Source organism: Oryctolagus cuniculus, chromosome 11, assembly GCF_964237555.1.
Source record: "Oryctolagus cuniculus chromosome 11, mOryCun1.1, whole genome shotgun sequence".
NCBI lineage: Eukaryota > Metazoa > Chordata > Mammalia > Lagomorpha > Leporidae > Oryctolagus > Oryctolagus cuniculus.
In genome coordinates this window covers 56679409-56699885 of record NC_091442.1, presented here as the reverse complement: position 1 = coordinate 56699885, position 20477 = coordinate 56679409, and the positions used below count along the sequence as shown (strand labels likewise).

Sequence of the window (20477 nt, the reverse complement as noted above, 5' to 3'; positions counted from 1 at the left end):
CTAGACCGGCTCTTGAGCCGCCCTAAGCTTTAGGCTTGCTGCCTCTGTAACGTGGGGCTGGCTAGAATGCCTGTCACACAGGTGGTTGTGAAAAGTGAAGTCGAGGGCGGACCTCACAGCGTCCAGCCCACTGTAAATCGTTACGCAGAAGGCGTTAGGGCCGTAAATCCTCCCCACCCCCAACAATGCACGTTACAAACCAGCAGCCACCCCTAATGCAGCCGGCTCCCTCCTAAGGGATCCTGGGCTGTGAAGTCCTTTGGTGGCCACGCCCTCCTGCTGTCAGGCAACTAGGAACTACGCCTCCCAGGACGCCGCGGGGAGGCCGCGGTCGCGGCCGCCCTCGGCCACGCCCCGTTGCGCGCGGCCTCTTGGGACGTGTAGTCCCAAACCCAGCAGGCTCCGCGGCGGAGCGCGTGGATGAACTACAAACCCAGAAGCCCTCGCGCTCGCCCGCTCCCTCCCCTCCTGGAGTCGGAGTGCTGTTTTTGTTGTTGGTGAAAGGTGAGGGGAACAGCTGATCCGTGTGTGGGGTAAGAAACTTGGCCTAAATTGGTGGTGGGGGGCGATCTGACGAGGGGGGAGTCCCCCCCTTTCCCAGACTGTGACAGGACAATCGGAGCGAACTGTGGAAGCGGGGGGTGCAGGAGCGTTTCGGTTTTAACACTTTCCATACTGGAGCAGCGACCCCCACTGTTTGGGGAGTTGTTGGATTAAGGGGGCCGTGAGCCGAGGCGGGGGGGGGGGGGGGGGCTTCCTCATGTCCTCACCTTCTTCTCAGTTCTTCTCCGTAAAGCTTCATGAGGGAGTTTGAGGGGGCTGAAGTCTTCGCCCGTCCTCTCCCGGGCACGACTTGGCCCTCGCAAGCCTCACCCGAAATCCGAAGGCCTGTGCTTGGCTGCATGCCCCTGGGGAGGGATAACTTCCCAGTTGTGGAATGTCGAGGAGCTCCGGAGCCCTGCAGAGCGGGGGGCTGCGCGCCCCCCAGCACGTGACCCTCTGAATCTGGCTCCATGCCTACACTTGGGGTGCTCTGGGGTGTGCACGATGCCTGCAGCTGTTGGGGCTTATCCTAGAAGAGTTTTGGGGGTTGCTCGGGCTTAGATCTCGGGGGACAATGTCGCACTCTCCCTCCCTTAGAAGACCACCAGGTTGTATTTGCAGAGAACACGACTAGTTTTATAAAAAGTAGGGATTTTTCAGAGAGATGGAAACTCAGAGGAACCACTTGTGTCCAGTGCCGTCTGTGTCTGGGAGGGAGAAGCTGCTCCCTTGGTACAGCCGGCCCGCCTTTACTTTTGTTTTCTTTTAAAGTTCCTGACTTGAGCCTGGTGTGGGCTGGTGATGTTGGGGTTGTGCAGCTGGTAGTGGCTCTCGCTGGCTGACTGGACGCCGCGGCCCCGGCTGACACAGGAAGCAGATTGGTGGGCAGAGAGAAGAGACCGGGAAGAGCGCCGTCTTGCAGCCCTGGGCTGTGGGGTTCTCTGGATGGGTGTTATTTTCAGTCTGTGTGCAGTGTCGTATTTTCCAATGAACTCTCCCCAGCTACCGTGGACCGTGCCTTCCTCTCACCCTATCCTATAAGGTGTCCCTAGCAGTCCAGGTAGATGGAAGGATTCAGGCTGAGGACTGAGGCTAAGGGGAGCAGAGAGAAGATGGGGAGGGAGATGCCAGAGCCCAGGGAATGCTCAGCCCGCCCGGTTTCTAGTTCTGCCCCAGGCCGGATCTGGAGAGAATGATGTTAGGTTCTTTTTTCAACTTTCTCTCTCTCTTTCTCCCCCGCTTTGCTCAACATTAAATGCACATCTCCCCTGCTCCGGGCCCCTGTGTGACACTTCCCCGTGTGTCCCTGGCCCAGGGGTGGGGCTCTCCCAGCCCCCACATTCCATCTCTCCACATTCCTGCTGCATCTTTCGCTCCACCCTTGAAGCTGCCGCCTCCAGAATTCTCGACTTCCTGGAATAATGAAGTTGAAGAACAAAACCTGTCTTTCCCTTCCACCCTCCCCTCCCATTTGGCTCTTAGAAGCGAGCAGGCACTTTCTGCTTCACTAGGATTCGGCCGTCAGAGAAGGGGAGGGGACGGAGAGCTCACGCTGTTGGCCCCCCCAGTGCCACCCCCAGCCGCAGTCCCAGCTCAAAACTCAGCCGCTCCTTGCAGAAACTGCGTGTGTCCCAATTCAGTCCTGGGTGCAGCTGGGTCAACAAGCTCAGGAGTAGGCAGGGACCACACCTCAGTTTGAATTCAAGAGCCAGAAGGGGTGGGGTGGGGAGTGGAGGCTGGAGGGTTTGGAATGTTCACGGTAGTTAGGAAGGGGAAAAGGAGGGACTGAGAGGGGGCAGAGCCTTGAATCCTGAGACGTGGTCCAAGGCGCGGTGAGAAGTAGACCTAAACTCTAGGAAGGGGCTGTGAGCCCGGGAGGGCACGTCACAGGAGGGGGTGGGGACTGACTTGGAAGGCCAGACCTATGTCCTAGAGACTGAGAGTGATGCCTTTCAAAGATCTCACAACCCTCGGGCACTGGAAGTGAGGTGTGCCTTCGTCTCCAGGAAGGGTAGCAGGGCTGTGAGTGGGTGGGCAGAGAGAGGGTAAGGAGAGGGGGAGCGGGCTCCGGGAAATCACCCATTTCTTTTGTAGGAGGGCAGCATGGAGGAGTCATCTCTAAGCCGGCCACCATCCCGGGGTGGAGTCACCTTTTTGAATGTCGCCCGGACCTACATCCCCAACACCAAGGTGGAATGTCACTACACCCTTCCCCCGGGTACCATGCCCAGCGCCAGTGACTGGATTGGCATCTTCAAGGTATCCCTGGAACCCCTTGTGGCTCAGGATTGTGGGTCATGGGCTGGTTGGCATATGGGGAACATCGGGTGGGTTTCTTGGTGGAGAGGGGAGAAGGGAGAGAGATGGCACAGATCACAGAGCCGTCTGTATATGCAAAGCTCCTGTTTCCCCACCGTAGCCTGCTCCTTGCTGGCACACCAGTGTCTGGCCGCCAGCCCTGTCTCTTACCATCCTGTCCCCCTCGTGCAGTCCCTTAGTCCCTTCCTCCCTCACCATCCACCTCTCCCGTCCTGGGCTCTCACAGGTGGAGGCGGCCTGCGTCCGGGATTACCATACATTTGTGTGGTCCTCGGTGCCCGAGAATCCGGCTACTGGTTCTCCCATCCACGCCAGTGTCCAGTTCCAAGGTACAGGGAAGATGGCACACGGGGAGGGCCAAGCCAAAGAAACGGAGCTTTGAATGAGGGTGGTGGACAGACAGAAACGCAGGCAGAGGATGAGGAAAAGTAAATACAAACGACCACCGTGAGACCACATCCAACAGGGCTTAGTAGCCGTGGCACTGTGGGATTAGCGCAGAATCGGGGACTTCACAGGGCATCTGGTCCTGCTCCTGCCTGGACAAAGAGGGAGTCCACCGTGTAGCTGGGAGGCAGGGGAGAGAGAAGGTGGCCATGAGAGCTGCACTGAGATCTCGGCTCTGTTGTGCAAAAGCTGGTCGGCCTTAGGCAGTTACTTAGCCTCTCTGTCTGTCATCCTAGAAGGCAAAGAGGCTGGCTGTAGGCAAAGCTGTTAGCACAGCGTCTGGTAGGGAGGCGGAGCTTTGGGAAGCAGAGGAGGGAAAGCGCTAACCAGAGAAGGGAGAGGGCTACCCCAAGGAACAGAACTGCTCCATGGGACGGAGAAACAAAACATGGAGCAGGAAGCCAGGGGCGGTGGGTACTGTGCTACATACACCAAGGGCGGGGGGACGTGCCTGGGATCACACTGGGGGCCCGGGGCCGGCCTTTTCCCCACAGCCAGCTACCTGCCCAAACCGGGAGCCCAGCTCTACCAGTTCCGCTATGTGAACCGCCAGGGCCGGGTGTGCGGGCAGAGCCCCCCTTTCCAGTTCCGAGAGCCGAGGCCCATGGATGAACTGGTGACCCTGGAGGAGGCGGACGGCGGCTCTGACATCCTGCTCGTGGTCCCCAAGGCTACCGTACTGCAGGTGAGAGAAGAGCGACAGAGTTGCCCCTGGAAGAGGGAGCCGGAGGACAGCATGGGGGGTGGGGATTCCTCCACTTCCTGCTTCCTCCACGTGTAGCCTCAACAAAAGACCTCACCGGGAGTTACACCAAGTCCTACCTGCAAGAAAGTCTCCGTGTAATGTAGACGGACTGTAAGCACGCCCCCACGGGCCAGCGTAGCCCAGGGCTTCATAAGAACTGGCCTTTCTTACCACATCCTGCCCCAGGCCCTACAGGCTGATGCAGAGGGTCCAAGGAGGCTATGCCAGGGAACGTTCTGAGAAAGGCAGGATGAGAACTGCCTCCAAGACCAGGGAGGAGGGAGAGCAGATAGGCAGGGCCCCTTCCCGCTCCATCCGATGCCAGAGACCCAGCCACGTGTGATCCTTTGTGCTCCACATGCGACTAGTCCATGCTGAGGGATGCTATATGGAGTTTGAAGACTTAGTACGTGTAAAAAAATAATGTGGAAGATCTCAGTCATTTTTTATTTTTTTAAAGACTTATTTATTTATCTGAGAGGCAGAATTACAGACAGAGAGGGGGAGAGACAGAGAGAGAGGTCTTCTATCTGCTGGTTCACTCCCCAGTGGCCACAACGGCTGGAGCTAGGCCGATTTGAAGCTTGGAGCTTCCTCTGGGTCTCCCACACTGGCGCAGGGGCCCAAGCACTTGGATCATCCTCCACTGCTTTCCCAGGCCATAAGCAGGAAGCTGGATCAGAAATGGAGAAGCTGGGACTCAAACCGGTGCCCATATGGCGTGCCAGCACTGTGGCAGACTTAACGTACTACGCCACAGCACCGGCTCCAGATCTCAGTAACTTTTATATTGCTTACATGTTGAAAGGATGTACCATATTGGATAGAGTAGATTAGATAAAATATTAAAACTAATTCCACACGTTTCTTACCTTTGAAGTGACTACTAGAAAGGGTAAAATTATTTATGTGGCTTGTGGTCTCTTTCTATTGATCATATATAAGAAGAATTAAGGAGTGGAGACAGATATTAGCAAGGCAGACTTCCTAAAGGAAGTTCAAGGCCGGGTGAGGAGGAAGTACACTCCCCAGCCAGGAGGGTAAGCCTGAGGAGGTTTCAGAAGGCGAGAATGAGTAGCTTTTCTGTGATTTAAACAAACTCTGCCCTCTGAAACCCCAAGTCTAAAAAAATAGGTGGAGTCAACACAAGAACAGGAAAATGTTTTTATGTCACATAAATCAGATGTGTGACCTGCTACACTGTATTCTGTTCTCGAATTAGTTTTTCTCACTTAAACCTCATGCCTGGGGCCAGGCATGTTTGCCCAGCGGTGAGACACTGTGTCCCACAGCACAAGACCACACCCAGCTCCAGCTCCAGCTCCAGATTCCGGCTGCCTGCTGATGCAGATGCTGGGAGGCAGTGGCGATGGCGCACATAATTGGGTTTCTGCTGCCCACGTGGAAGACCTGGATTGAGTTCCTGCTCCTGGTTCCAGTCCTGGCCATTATAGGCATTCGGGGAGTGAACCAGCAGGTAGTAGGAGCTCTCTGTCCATCTCTTTCTCTGTCTCTTTGCCTCTCAGATTAATTAGCAAAACAAAACCTACAACCAAGACTAAGGGATCACTTTGCAGATGAGGACACAGATTGAGAGAAATGAAACAACGTGTTCAAAGTCACCTAGCTGGGAAAAAGTGTACTGGGATTTGAGCCCAAGTGTATCTGACTGCAGAAAAAATAGGGTGAAACTTGGGGAATCATCTCTTTTGTCTGCGTCCGCAGAGAAAGACTTCTGCCAGATGAGGGACTCTCGCAGTTGCTGGGTGAGGAAGGGCCCAGCCTGGTGTGGGGAAAGGGCAGGTAACAGTGAACTGTAAGCTGGCGTGAATGGCTGCGTGGTGGCCAGGAGTCGCACCAGGCCTCCCCCTGCTCGCCCTCCTCGCCCATGCTGATGTAACTTCCCAACCCCGACGTGCACCCGCAGAGCAAGAGGGGTGGACCCTCAGAACTGGGTGCACGCTAAGCACACCGCTTCCCACCTGCCCCCCGTAGAACCAGCTGGATGAGAGCCAGCAAGAACGGAATGACCTGATGCAGCGGAAGCTGCACCTGGAGGGCCAGGTGACGGAGCTGAGGAGCCGCGTGCAGGAGCTCGAGACGGCCCTGGCAGCTGGCAGGCAGGAGCACGCCGAGCTCCTGGAGCAGTACAAGGTGGGAGTCGGGCCAGGAGCGGGTGAGGCTGGCCGCGTGCCCAACAGAGAGTGAAGGAGAGATGGCGGTGGGCTTCTCGGGTGCTGCTGGCATCCCAGGAATAGGCTCAGCGGGCAGGGAGTGGGCTGAGACCTGAGATTCCAGGAGATCCGTCCCGATGTGTAAGGAGACAGCGCTCTGAGCGCTGACGCGCTGGGATAAGGTGCAAGGTGGCCGGAGTCACAGGTGAGGGCGTGTGCCCTTACAGTTTCTTTTTCAAGGAGGGAGTCGGGATGGAGGGCAGAAGCGGTGAAAACTTGGGCGTGCTTCTCCAGAGATGAGCGATAACCTCCCTCATCTTCTGGGGGAACCCCTAACTCCAGGGCCTTGCACGGTCCCATGGGGAGGTCACGGAAGAACGAGACGTCCTGAGCCGGCAGCAGGGCGACCACGTGGCACGCATCCTGGAGCTGGAAGACGACATCCAGACCATCAGTGAGAAAGTACTGACGAAGGAGGTGGAGCTGGACAGGTGAGGGGACCCCAGGGCCTCACGCCCTCCGCATTCCTGCCTCCTGGTGCAGGCAGACATGCCTCCCCTTCTCAGCCTCACTCAGGCTATTGCAGGTCCTGGGGATGTCTTTTTCCTGCCTAGCTCTCTTCCATCCCTCCTAAGGCTCTCCTGTATCTCCCACCTTCAGAAATAATCACAGCCACCGCTGGTTGTGCCGCAGAAGCTACACAAGAGCTGTGGGTGGAGGACTAGGAAGAAGAGAACCGGATAGGACAGTCCATGCAGGTGGTGGTGGGGGATTCCAACTCTTACCCAGGAAAAATAGGACTGGACGCTGTTCTCCCTACTGAGCAATGTTACAACTGGTCTCCCAGGAATGTTCTGGAATCTCTCCCTTGGGGGGGAAAAATGGTATAAATCATAGACTCTCACACTGGGAGGGCTGTCAGGCATGTAAGAGGGTGTCTAAGAGACAACCACCCTCCAGAGACAGAAAGCCTCTGTCCACGCTGGATGGCTGTGCCTTTTGTAGCTCTTGTATGGAGCCAAACGCCACCCTCCTGCCAAGCATGGGGCCTAAACTAGACCTCGCAGGCCATATAGAAGAAATTTCTCTCATAGAAAAATGTTATTCCTATCACATAGCATAAATATTGGTAACTTCTCGTGCCTGTTCTTCAGAGTTTCACTGAGTAAGCTTTCCTATTTTTTCATTTATCATTTACCATTTTTTAAAAGATTAATTTATTTATTTGAAAGAGTTAGAGAGATTTTTTTTTTTTTCCCATTCACTGGTTCACTCCCCAAATGACTACAACAGCCAAAGCTGGGTCAGGCCAAAGCCAGGAGCCAGAAACTCCATCCAGGAGGCAAGAGTCCAAGCACTTGGGCCATCTTTCACTGCTTTCCCTGGGCACATTAGCAGGGAGCTGGATCAGAAGTGGAGCAGTGAGGACTTGGGACTTGAACCAGAAGCCAGGAGCCAGGAGCTTCTTCCAGGTCCCCTACATGGGTGAAGTGGCCCAAGCACTTGGGCCACCTTCTACTGCTTTCCCAGGCCATAGCAGAGAGCTGGATGGGAAGAGGAGCAGCCAGGACTAGAACCGGTACCCATATGGGATGCCGGCGCTGCAGGTGGAGGATTAACCTACTGTGCCACAGCACTGGCCCCAGGTGGCATCTTAACGCAGTGAACCACAACTCACAGCACCGGCCCCAAAATGACAGTTATGTCTTTTTCATTCAGTATTGGGAGATTTAGTATTTTCTTTTTTAACTCCTTAAAGCAAAGAGGCCTTCAATCCAAGGCCCAGAATAATAAGCAAGTTAATCTTTTCCAGGGTATGTTAAGCCTTGCCTTATAGAGATTCTAGATGTTTATGTTCTAGTACATGGAGTAGAAATGCAGAGACCAGACTGAGTGCCTAGGAAAGGTTGGGCACTGTCCAGACCAGGAGTCGGTAAGCTATGACCTGTGTGCTACATCTGGCCTGTACCTCTTTTGATACAGCCTGTAGTAACAATGATTTTTAATATGTTTCAGTTGTTAAAGAACAGATGATAAGAAGAACCATACTTTGTGACATGTGAAAAATTATAGATTTAAATCCCAGTGTTCATAAGTAAAGTTTTATTGGATCGCCACGCTTGGCCATGTACACCTACGTAAATCTCTCTCTTCCACCTCTATGGCTGCTTCCACACCACGGTGACAACACTGAGTAGTTGCCATGGAGACCAGGTGGCCTGCAAAGCCCAACACACCTACTGTCAGATCCTTCGCAGAAAAAAAGGTTGCTAACTTCTGACCTGGGCCAAAAGTGACTGCCCCTTGTGTAGACAAGACTGGTTGGAATCTTTGGTTGACTGAAAGCAACCAGGGAGCCATCAGTATGAGATTCCTTAAAATGATACCTAGAGAGAAAGGAAAAACCACTTCTAGATTGCGTTGTAGAGCCGGCAATCTTGGGTTGTTCTTGGGACTGAAGACTGGCTCATCCTGGTGTCAGGGGGGTGGGGCATTCCAGGCCGAAATGGAGGTTTGGGCCTGGAGGACACAGGGAGCAGAGCATAAGACAGAGACCCAAGTCCTCCATTCCTTCTCTGATGACCGGACTGCCCTGCACGCTGTCCCCTGCCTCACAGGGTGAGAGATGCAGTGAAGGCCCTGACTCGTGAGCAGGAGAAGCTCCTCGGCCAGCTGAAGGAGGTGCAAGCTGACAAGGAGCAAAGCGAGGTAAGGGGCGGAGTTGCTGTGCCTTCTCCGTGGGCCGGCCTGAGGGGTCTCCCTGAGTCCTTCCTGAGTGCTGGGCAGCAGGGGGGATAAAAATGCAAAGACCCTGTGTGCATTCTACTGCGGAACACATACATATACCCAGATCGGGACTCGTCAGTCAACTCTGCAGGGAGCAGATGTTTACCCAGCAGTTCAGGCACTTGCATCCTACATCAGAGTACTTGGGTTTGATTCCTGGCTCCGACTCCCGACTCCAGCTTCCTGCGAATGCAGACCCTGGGAGGCAGTGGTGTCGGTTCAAGTTACTGGATCCCAAGATTGAGTTCCAGGCTTTGGCGCAGGCCCAGACCCAGCCCTGGCTATCACAAGCGTCTGGGGAGTGAACCAGAGAACGGGCGCTCGCTCTGCCTGTCTCTCTCTCTCTCTCTCTCTCTCCTCTCAATAATTTCTTTTAAATTTTTAATTTTCATATCAACTCATTTAATTTTTAAAAAGTTTATTTATTTATTTATTTATTTATTTATTTGAAAGGCAGAATTACAGAGAGAGAAAGAGAAATCTGGTTCACTCCCCAAATGGCCGCAACGGCCCAAGCTGGGTTGATCCAAAGCCAGGAGCATCTTCCAGGTCTCCCACAGGGATGTAGGGGCCCAAGCACTTGGGCCATCTTCTACTGCTTTCCCAGGCCATAGCAGAGAGCTGGATCGGAAGTGGAGCAGCCAGGACTCTAATAGCCACCTGTATGGAATGCCAGCACTGCAGATTGCAGCTTAACCCACTATGCCCCCCGTGCCAGCATAGGTATTTAATAATACACTCTTTCCATGAACTTTTTAAAGAACTTCCATATGCCTGGCCCCACTTCCAATTCCAGTTTCCTGGAAATGCACTCTGGGAGGCCCAGTAACAACTGAAGTACTTAGGTCCATTCCACTCATGTGGGAGACCTGCCTCCTGGCTTTAGCCTGGCCCAGCCCCTGCTGGGGAATGAACCAATGGATGAAGACCACTGTGTGTGTGTGCATATGTGTGTGCAGGCATGCCCGTGTGCTCCTCTCCCTCCCTCCCTTTCTATCTCTACACACACACACACGTCTTTCAAACAAATAAAAACAGAGGAACAGGGGCTGATGTTGTAGTGCAGCAGTTTAAGGTTTCACTTGCAACAGCAGCATTTCATATCAGAGTGCTGCTTGAGTCTTGGCTGCTCTGCTTCCAATCCAGCTTCCTGCCGATGGTCCTGGGAAGGCAGTGGATGCCAGCTCAAGTACTTGGGCCCCTGCCACCTCTGTGGGAGACCTGAATGGAGTTCTGAGTTTCTGGCTTCAGCGTGGACCAGCCCCAGCCATTGTAGCCATTTGGGAAGTGAAACAGTGGTTGGAAAATCAATCTCTTTCCCTCTCTCCCCCCATTTCCCCCTCCCCTATCACTTTGCCTTTCAAATAAATAAATAAAATAAAACTTAAAAAAATAGGGGAACAAAAACATGAAAAGATACCAATAAAAATACCTTTTTAAAAAATGTGGCTATAGGGGGCTGGTGCTGTGGCGTAATGGGCAAAGCTACTACCTGCAGTGCCAGCATCCCATATAAGCGCCTATTAGAGTCCTGGCTGCTCCACTTCTAATCCAGCTCCCTGTTAATGTGTCTGGGAAACCAGCAGAAGATGGATCAAGTTGTTGGGCCCCTGTACCCATGTGGGAGACTAAGAAGAAGCTCCTGGCTTCAGCTTGTCCCAGCCCCAGCCGTTGTGGTCATTTGGGAAGTAAACCCAAATAAATTTAAAAAATAAGGTGGGTATAAACTAGCCTAGAATTTTTATTTTTAAAATTTTCTTATTTATTTGAAAGGCAGAGTTAAAGAGAGTAGGAGAGAGGGTGAGAGATCTTCTATCCTCTGGTTCACTTCCCAAATGGCTGCAACAGCCAGGGCTGGGTCGGGCTGAAGTCAAGAGCCAAGAGCTTCTTCCAGGTCTCCCACATGGGTAGCAGGGGACCAAGGACTTGGCCATCCTCTGCTGCTTTTCCAGACCATTAGCAGTGAGCTGGATCAGAAGTGGAGCAGCCAGGACTTGAACCAGTGCCCACACGGGATGCAGGAGGTGCCTTTACCTGCTGTGCCATAATGCTGGCCCCTAACCTAGAACTTTTAAACCTTTTTAGCAAAAGTCTTTCCCGCCCACTATTGAAGTTTTACATCTTTTGTGGAACCTCACTGAATACATAAAAACAAAATTTTACTACTATAAACTAATTTTATTTTTAATTTTTATCTAATTTATTTGAAGGGCAGAAAGAGATCTCCCATCCACTGACTCACCAAATGCCCTCAGCAGCCAGGGCTGGGCCAGGCCTAAGCCAGGAGCTAGAAGCTCCATCTGGGTCTCCCATGTGGGTAGCAGGACCCAGGTACGTGAGCCATCACCTGCTGCCTCCCAGGGTGTGCATTCACAGGAAGCTAGAATTGGAAGCCAAGCCAGGACTCAAACCCAGGCCCTCTGACACAGGATCAGGTTTCCTAAGCGGCACCTTGGCACCTGCCCCTACGGTTTTGTTTTGTTTTTGTTTTTGTTTTTGTTTTGTTTTGTTTTGTTTTTGACAGGCAAAGTGGACAGTGAGAGAGAGAGACAGAGAGAAAGCTCTTCCTTTGCCGTTGGTTCACCCTCCAATGGCCGCTGCGGCCGGTGCACTGCGGCCGGCGCACCGCACTGATCCAAAGCCAGGAGCCAGGTGCTTCTCCTGGTCTCCCATGGGGTGCAGGGCCCAATTACTTGGGCCATCCTTCACTGCCTTCCCGGGCCACAGCAGAGAGCTGGCCTGGAAGAAGGGCAACCGGGACAGAATCCGGCGCCCCAACCACGACTAGAACCCGGTGTGCCGGCGCCGCAAGGCGGAGGATTAGCCTAGTGAGCCGCGGCGCCGGCTCAGGGTTTGTTTTTTTTTTTTTTTTTTAACATAATTGCAGTTCATATCAGAAATGCACAGGAACTCTAAATTGCTTCCTGAGGATCGGGGGCTTCTGTGGAAGATGATTTGAAAATGTTTTTGCTTGACAGTGACGATCAGGTAGTATTGACTACACAGAGATGAGAGGGAAGCCATTATGGGAAATGGAGGAAAACGTGAGCAAGTGCTTAGGAAGCCAAAACCTCAGAGCCATTGAACTTGGCGGTGAAGGGTTTGAGATAAGGCCTGGGTCAGATGGCGGAGGTCTTGAGTTTACGCACTCTGTGAACGATGAGAAGCGTCAATGGTTTTCAAGGAGGGGCGACACGTACTTAAAGAAGATTCATCTCACGGCTTGTGGAAAGTTACGCGGTTATGCAGTAGTGCAAGAAATAACATGGGCATGGCGACAATGGAGGAAAAAAATGGTGGCAGCCAAGATGGAGGATGGAGACGTGAAAGGCTCTCTGGGGACCCCTGAGAACAGAGGCGAGCATGGTACCTAGGCAGCCGGCCTGCGTGATGCAGGAAGTAGCTAGTCCCCTGCACCGAGATGAGAGCTGAAGCGGCGGGAAGGGGGCAGGAGGTAGCACACGCGGCGTTGGAGGAGCCTGTAGGACACCCAGACTGTCGTTTTCCTGTAAGAGGAAGAGTGGCAAAGCAGAAATGGCACAGGGGATGCCTTCATCTGAGACCCCAGGCTGTGAAGCTGGAAGCAGATTGAGTGTCCCTTATCCAACATGAGTGGACCAGAAGTGTCTCGAATTGCTTTTCCTTTTGACGTTGGCATATTTGCATGTACCCGATGAGATATCGTAGAGGTCGAACCCAAGGCTAAACACGAGATCCATTTAGGCTTCTCATACACCTTACATCCACAGCCTGCAGATAATTTTATTTTATTTATTTATTTTTTGTCAGGCAGAGTGGACAGTGAGAGAGAGAGTCAAAGAGAAAGGTCTTCCTTTGCCGTTGGTTCACCCTCCAACGGCCGCCGCGGCCAGCATACCGCGCCTATCCGATGGCAGGAGCCAGGTACTTATCCTGGTCTCCCATGCAAGTGCAGGGCCCAAGCACTTGGGCCATCCTCTACTGCACTCCCTGGCCACAGCAGAGAGCTGGACAGGAAGAGGGGCAACTGGGACAGAATCTGGCGCCCCGACCTGAACTAGAACCCGGTGTACCGGCGCCGCAAGGCAGAGCATTAGCCTAGTGAGCCGCGGTGCCAGCCTGCAGATAATTTTATATGATATTCCAGGATGCCTGCATTTTGACCACAACCTGTCACATGAGGTGAGGTGTGGGATTTCCCATTCATGGCGACCTGTCGGTGGCTGGAACAGTTTGAGATTCTGGCGCATTCTGAATTTCAGATTTCCAGGTCAGCAACGCTCAGCCTGCACTGCATGGCTTTTGGGGAGCTGGAGACGAGCTGTCCAGGACTGAGTCCCTCTTACGTGAGAACCCAAGGCAGGCTGCAGGGCAGGAGCTGATTCTTTGCCTTTGTGTTAAACCGGGCAAGAGGAACCCCGGCCTCTCTCATCATCATTCCCCCTCCCTGACCACTCCAACACAAATGCCTCTCTCCTCAACCACTTCCTGCTCCCATCAGGCTGAGCTCCAGATGGCACAACAGGAGGCCCGGCGCTTAAACCTGGAGCTGCAGGAGGCCAAGAGCCGGCAGGAAGAACAGGGCGCCCAGGCCCAGCGCCTGAAGGACAAGGTGGCCCAGATGAAGGGTGCCCTCAGCCAGACCCAGCAGCGGGTGGTAAGTGAAGGCCCCTGGGCAACAGGAAGCAGTGACTGTTCTCTGGGACAACAGCACAGGCCTGGGTCCTGGTGCCAGGTGGGCGGAGAGAGCCCAGGGGCCTCCCTGGTTTGCAGGTGATTCTGGGAGCTCTGATCTCTGTCTCCTTTTCTCCCCTGGAGGCTGAGCTGGAGCCTCTGAAGGAACAGCTTCGAGGGGTCCAGGAGCTGGCCGCGTCCAGCCAGCAGAAGGCCGCGCTCCTTGGGGAGGAGCTGGCCAGCGCAGCAGGAGCCAGGGACCGCACCATAGCCGAGCTGCACCGCAGCCGCCTGGAAGTGGCCGAAGTCAGCGGCAGGCTGGCGGAGCTCAGCCTGCACGTGAAGGAGGAAAGATGCCAGTGGAGCAAGGAGCGGGCCGGGCTGCTGCAGAGCGTGGAGGTAGGCGTCCCCACAGCTACCGGCCCACTTCCGTGGGGCCTGCTGCACGTACTCAGGCTCCCTGGGAGGAGACGGAAGGGGCTGAGAGCCTCAGAGGACTCTGGGGTAGAGAGGGACTTCGAGGTAGGGTTATGTATTTATTTGAAAGGCAAAATGACGCAGAGAGGGAGAGACACAGAGGGGAGATCTTCCATCTGTTGGCTCACTCCCCAAATGACCACAATAGTTGTGTCTGGCCCAGGCTGAGGCCAGGAGCCAGAAACCACCCTCTCCTGGTCTCCCATGTGTATTTGAACCATTTTACCCTGCTTTCCCAAGCACGTTAGCAGGGAGCTGGGTTGGAAGTGGAGCAGCTGGGACCCAAACCAGAACTCCAATACAAAAGGCCAGGGTTGGTGGTAGAAGCAAAGGCTGAACCCACTGCGCCACAATGCTAGACCCTGGAGAGGGGCTTTGAGGAAGGCATGCCCCATCCCTAACCAGGGCATCCCAGTGCTGTTTGCCATAGCACCAGCCTTGGTTCCCATCCTGGGCAGAAAAACGTTTACCGTCCCAGGCACCAGGCCGTGCCATGCCACCCATTCTTTATCCACACAGCAGTTCACTCTCAGGCCCTGTCCTTTGTTCCGGGGGTCTAGCAAGTGAGGAAGGCAAAAAGGAAGTTCCTGCAAACGCAGTTCAGTGAAATACAGCGGCGGATGCGGCGAGGGGTGGCGCACTTGCCAGCGGCATCCGTCTGCTCCACCCCCGGTCTCCCATTCTTTTGTGCCACCCCCTAGGCAGAGAAGGACAAGATCCTGAAGCTGAGCGCAGAGGTCCTACGACTGGAGAAGGTGGTTCAGGACGAGAGGGCCCAGAGTCAAGTGTTCAAGACGGAACTGGCCCGGGAGAAAGATTCCAGCCTGGTGAGGCAGCGGCCTGCAGTCCTGTGCTGGGTCCCCTGAGGGGGCGGTGTTCCTCCTCCTCCTTCTCCTCCCCTCCCCCTCCCCCTCTTGTGGGCATGGGCTCAGAAGTGCTAAGTGCGCACCCCAGTGTGGGGCAGTGTCTCAGTCTCACTGGCATGCCTCCCAGCCCTCCCTGCTGTATCCCTTCCCGTTCTCAGGACACACATCTGGGCCTGATCGGGGCGACTTAGGGGAAATCATGTCCCCTTGGTACAGCCAGGGCCTGTGCAGCCAGCCTAGAGGTCGTCACCAGGGTCCACACTAGGACTCGGGAGGCCCGAGGGGGGAAGAGAGTTGGGGCTTCCCTGTGTGTGCTGCAGCAGGAGGGGAGCGGAGACCTGGGCAGACCTGGTTCCAGGTGGTTGGTCGGGGCTCCAGAGTTGTCGGAATAACATTCTAGGCTCCGGGTTCCACGTGGCTTCTCCCGCAGGTGCAGCTGTCAGAGAGCAAGCGGGAGCTGACTGAGCTGCGGTCGGCCCTGCGCGTGCTGCAGAAGGAGAAGGAGCAGCTACAGGAGGAGAAGCAGGTGAGAACCCAGGGCTCAGGCTGCGGGCGCCAGAGCTGAGGGCTGGAGGGCAGGAGGCCGGGCCGCTTCTCGTCGCCTCTCAGCTTAGCAACAGGCTCTCTCCGAGGGTCCAGGGGCTGGCGGGGTGCTGTCTGCTCATAGCAGCTGACCCGGCAGGACAGGGGAGGATCACTAGCAGAAGGGAGAGCCCCTAGGGGAAGCGGCCTGTCCTTAAGTGGGCCCACCTTTGGGGGGAGGCATCCAATCCCGTAGAGCCAAGAGTTCCTCTCATCTCAGATGCAAGGAAAGGCTCTTGTGGGCCCAGCCTGCAGCTCCTGTCCCTCCGCCCTGCCATTCCAGGAGCTGCTCGAGTACATGAGAAAGCTGGAAGCCCGCCTGGAGAAGGTGGCTGATGAGAAGTGGAATGAGGACGCTGCCACGGAGGACGAGGAGGCCACGGCAGGGCTGAGTCCGTACACCCCAGTCTCATGACCCCTCTGCCCAGTCCTCCCCGTCAGGGCCGCACGGGAGCCGCCCTGGCAGCTCCCTGTACACCCCTGTAGAGTGTAACTGTCGCCCCTCATCCGGGGCAGACAGAGCTGTCGGCCCTCTAACTGTGCATGCTTCTCTCTCCGCCCACCTGCTTCCTCTCCCCCAGGCTGCCCGGCGGCCCTGACAGACTCCGAAGACGAGTCCCCAGAAGACATGAGGCTCCCACCCTATGGCCTGTGCGAGCGTGGAGACCCGAGCCCTTCTCCTGCCGGGCCCCGAGAAGCTTCTCCCCTGGTCGTCATCAGCCAGCCGGCTCCCATCGCTCCGCACCTCTCAGGCCCGGCTGAGGACAGCAGCTCAGACTCGGTGAGCTGGGAGGGGCTGGGGCCGAACCTGAGCGTCCCGCTCTCCAGAGCAGGAAGCCTTAGCCGTGCAGGGCTCTCGTGACTTCTGGGAGAGGAGGCAGGCGCAGCCCATCCTCGGGACCGCTGACGGACGCAGCCCCCAGGCCCCGTCCAGTCCCGCAGCCTCACTGCTTGCAGCCCTGTGCCCTTCTCCTCTCCTTACCCCTTCCCGCAGCCCCTGTGGGCACGGCCCAGCCTTGGCAGCTCTTGGCTCACCCGTCCCAGGGTGCTGCTCCCCAGCCTCGGGACACCCCCCGAGACCCTACCCTGATTGTTTCTTTGGCACCCAGGAGGCTGAGGACGAGAAGTCAGTCCTGATGGCGGCTGTGCAGAGCGGGGGTGAGGAGGCCCACCTGCTGCTCCCTGAGCTGGGCAGTGCCTTCTATGACATGGCCAGGTGAGCGCCCCTGGGGAGAAGGGGGGCGTCCCCGCCTGCAGTCGCCTCCTTGGCCTCAGCCAAGAAAGGGGGCTACAGGAGCCTTGGCCCCAGGAGCCGACTTGCCTCTCGCAGTCCCGGGGCCTCAGCTCAGGCTCCCGCTCTGATCGGCGCCCTCTGAGGCCCTGCCTTCAACTGGCTGCTGTGCTGTTCTAGCGCCGTCTCCCAAGGCGCCAGGTTGCCCTGCAGCCCCCTCCCCAGCCACCAGGGAGGAACCGAGGCTCCTTGGGGGGAGGAAGGGAGGTGACCAAGGCCCCAAGGGACGGGAGCAGAGAGAAGACTGGGGTCCCGCGTCCCTGCTGGCTTCCTTGATGGACCCTGGGGGCGGGGAGTCTGCAAGGGCGGGCAACTCGGGCTTCAGACTCTGCCCTCCTGTTTCTGCCGTGGGTAGAGGGGCCAGGGCGTGAGGAAGAGAGCTGGCACTGCGCAGCCCCCAGCTCTGGCTGCAGGGGAGCTGGGCTGCGGCCCGGAGGGGGGCTGCTGCCACGCTCCTCGGCTGCAGCGGGAAGATGAAAGACGATGTCAGACTCATTTTCGGCCTCATTAGGCAGCAGACGGAGATGGAGGGAGGAGAGAGGCTGGGGGCTGGGCCTGCACTGCAGAGACCAGCCCAGAGCGGAGCGGAGCGGATGGGTGCCTGGAAACCAAGGCTTCCTTCCGGGCTGGTGCCTAGAGGGATGTGGGCAGAGAAGGGGCCCTGATGCCGCGTTTGGGATAGGGCGAGGGGACCCACTGCTCAAGAAGGCAGCGGGGCACCCAGCCCTCTCCTTTCCCCCTCTGTCTCTCTCCAGTGGCTTTGCAGTGGGGCCCCTGGCCGAGGCCAGTGCCGGGGACCCTGCCACGCCACCGTGGAGGGAGTGCCCCATCTGCAAGGAGCGCTTCCCTGCCGAGAGCGACAAGGACGCCCTGGAGGACCACATGGACGGACACTTCTTCTTCAGCACCCAGGACCCCTTCACCTTTGAGTGACCCCAGCACCTCCCCTGGTACACGGACGCGTGCATGCACACACACACACACACACACCCCTACACCCCTACACTCAGGTCTCACGCCCCTCCCCCGTCACCCTGGGCGCCGTGATATTCTGTTTCCTAAGAACCGCTCCCGTGGGCCCTGCTTTCGTCCGGGTTTCCTAACTTCACCCTCCCCAGCAGCTGAGCTCACCCCGGAAGTGGTGTTGGCGGAACCAGGGTGGAGGAGGCCTTCCCTGGGGGGAACCACGTGGGTCCCTCCTAGCCCTGGCTGCCTGATTCCCACAGGGCCGCCGAGCTCACACACTCACACTCACACTCACACTCGCACTCTCTTCTTTGATGCCCCAAAGCCAATTCCAGGGGCACCCCTCCCCCTCTCTTATTTGGAGTTTGTTTGTTCACCTGAGTTTTCTTGGGCCTGCAGAGAGGCAGTGGCGCGGGCATCCTGGCCGCCCCAGGCCTGCTTGGGTTCTCAGCTGCATCTCCTCTTCCTGTTGCCCCCTTGCCTTCCGCGCCCTACCCAGCCTCTCCCAGCCTTTCCGACAGCCTTAGAGATCCAGTTTGGAAGTTTCTTTTGTATCTTTAAGGATTCCTGTCCCCTGACTCCTGCCCCTCCCCACCCCTATAGCCTCACGTGGAAAGAAATAATGTATTTGTGCCTTCTGTGAGGGATGGGGAGCAAGTGGCCCCAGGGCTCCCCGCTTCCCAGCCCTCCTCCCTCTCCACGTCCCCCACAGCAATAAGAGCTTCCCACGCCCATATCCCTCCCCCTGATGTGTAGTTTGGACAAATATATTTATATGATACTAGCGCCCGTGTCATCAATGTGTTCCTGTTGCGAGGTGGCCCGGCCTCTGGCTCTCATACTCTGGTGAGGGAGGGGTAGGGGCTGGCACGCTGGCCACCGTGGAAAAAGGAAGAGCTTGGTCACAGTGGGAGGCCTGGCTCCCGGAACCTTGCAGTGAGGAGGTAGAACGTGTGGCTCTGCAGTGGCTGCACCCAGGGGTGGGTGCATGCTGGGGGGGGGGGCTTCCATAGTCACCCTCCAGAGCAGCTGTCACTGTACTTGGGCCAAAGGACAGGCATTGTTCCTGCCAAGAGTGCACTCCTTTGGGGGTCGGTGCAGAATGCCCTGAGCCCCACAGCTGAGGAGGTCTTTCTAGAACGCCTGGCCCCAGCTCCCCTCCCCCTCGGCCGCCTCGCCTCCTCACACAGGCGGACGCACACGCTGCAGTCACACAAGCACATCCATCCACTCCATCCACTCCAAGCAGCTTCGCAGGCTAGACAGACACAGCCACAGCATCGTAAAGCATTTATTAAGGAGCTGCGCGCTCACCCAGACGCTCAGCAGGCTGTGCCCGAGCCCGTGCCTGCAGCCCGCAGCCCCCACCCCACTCTCCATCCCGGGGGTTCCTTGATCAACCGCCCCTGCATTCCCGCCAGGGCCCCTGGGGGGGCCACCCCCTCCATTGCCTCTCCCCATCCACCTGAACCCCTCCTGTGCACCCTCACGGCAGCCCCACCTGGGTAAAGTCTCACATCCTTCCTCCTTCCTTTCTGTCTCCTAGCAACCTCTGCTCGTTCCCTGAATCCCGTCCAAGGAAATTAGAGATAATGGATCTCTCCTCTCTCCATCTCAACCTCTCTCTATTGATCCTCCTTTAATGAAAGTTAATTATAACAATGATTTAATTAATAGAATCCCTCTCTTCCTTTATTGCTTCCCGTATTAAGACTATTAATAAATACGAGCTGGGCTGACAGAGGCATCCATCACTCGCCTGGGATCACCCCCTCCCTCGTTTTGCCCTCCCCCTCTCCCCCTCCCTCTCTTGGCCTATAAACTTGCCGGGGTAGTGGGGGTTAATCAGAGAGGAATTATGAGCCAACATCCCCAGTAGGAGGTGCGTTTAATGAAATCACTTGTGATTTATGTCGCGGGAGGGAGAGTGGTGCAGAGGCTAGAATCTGGGGCCCACACATCCAGGCTTCCAGAAGGGTGCCCCCCACCTAGTGCAAAAGAGGACAGGAGACAGATACGGGGACCCCGGTCCTCTGCTCCCACCCCACAGTCCCTGCCCAGCCACGTGCCCACAGGAGCCACGCACTGGCTGCCCAAGGCCATTGACACGCAGGCGCTCACGCCCGAAGCAGAGAGCGGGAGTATTTAGAGCTGCCAGCCGCTCCCCTCTCTGCCCCTTGGCTGTCTCTCGGGGGTGCAGCCTGCACTTTCAGAACCGGAGTCCTGCAGCGGTTTGGGGATGTTTCTTGGCCTTTCTCGTGCTTTGCCTACCCCAGTTTCCCAGGCACGCCCCCACATTGAGGGAACTCAGGAAGCAAGACAGCTGGACTTGGCTCTGACCCCGGCCCCGGCCCCAGCCCCGGCCCCAGCCCCGGCCCCAGCCTCCACCCCGGCGCCTCCTCACTGCAGCACTTGGCGCTCAGCCTTAATGCTTCCTTCTGGAGCGGCTCATCCCTGCTCCCCACAGCCACGTAGGGGCTGTGGCCCTGCACTGGACTTGAGGCCCCCGTGTGAAATGGAAAGTCAGACCAAGTAGCAACACACAGGGACGCGTGTACTGCGTCTGCACGCCTCTGAGCACACGCCTTCCTCTCAGCACAGAGGACACCACTTCCATGAAGGCTTCC

General features: G+C 56.5%; 1 protein-coding gene across 2 annotated transcripts; it reads left to right on the top strand.

Annotated features, from left to right (window-relative positions):
• Positions 1 to 389: 389 nt before the first annotated feature.
• Positions 390 to 18634, top strand: CALCOCO1 (calcium binding and coiled-coil domain 1). 2 transcript variants are annotated; one of them, XM_051845589.2, is made up of 15 exons: positions 390 to 504; positions 2638 to 2802; positions 3089 to 3191; positions 3804 to 3994; positions 6050 to 6208; positions 6571 to 6719; positions 8847 to 8937; positions 13496 to 13651; positions 13813 to 14067; positions 14847 to 14972; positions 15442 to 15537; positions 15877 to 15985; positions 16175 to 16374; positions 16703 to 16809; positions 17640 to 18634. In XM_051845589.2, exons 2-15 carry the CDS (start codon positions 2647 to 2649, stop codon positions 17815 to 17817), a joined length of 2076 nt encoding a protein of 691 aa, XP_051701549.1. In that variant the 5' UTR covers positions 390 to 504; positions 2638 to 2646; the 3' UTR covers positions 17818 to 18634. The 2 variants fall into 2 exon arrangements, with proteins under 2 accessions (XP_051701549.1, XP_051701548.1); XM_051845588.2 differs by having other exon boundaries at positions 391 to 533.
• The last annotated feature ends 1843 nt before the right edge of the window (positions 18635 to 20477 follow it).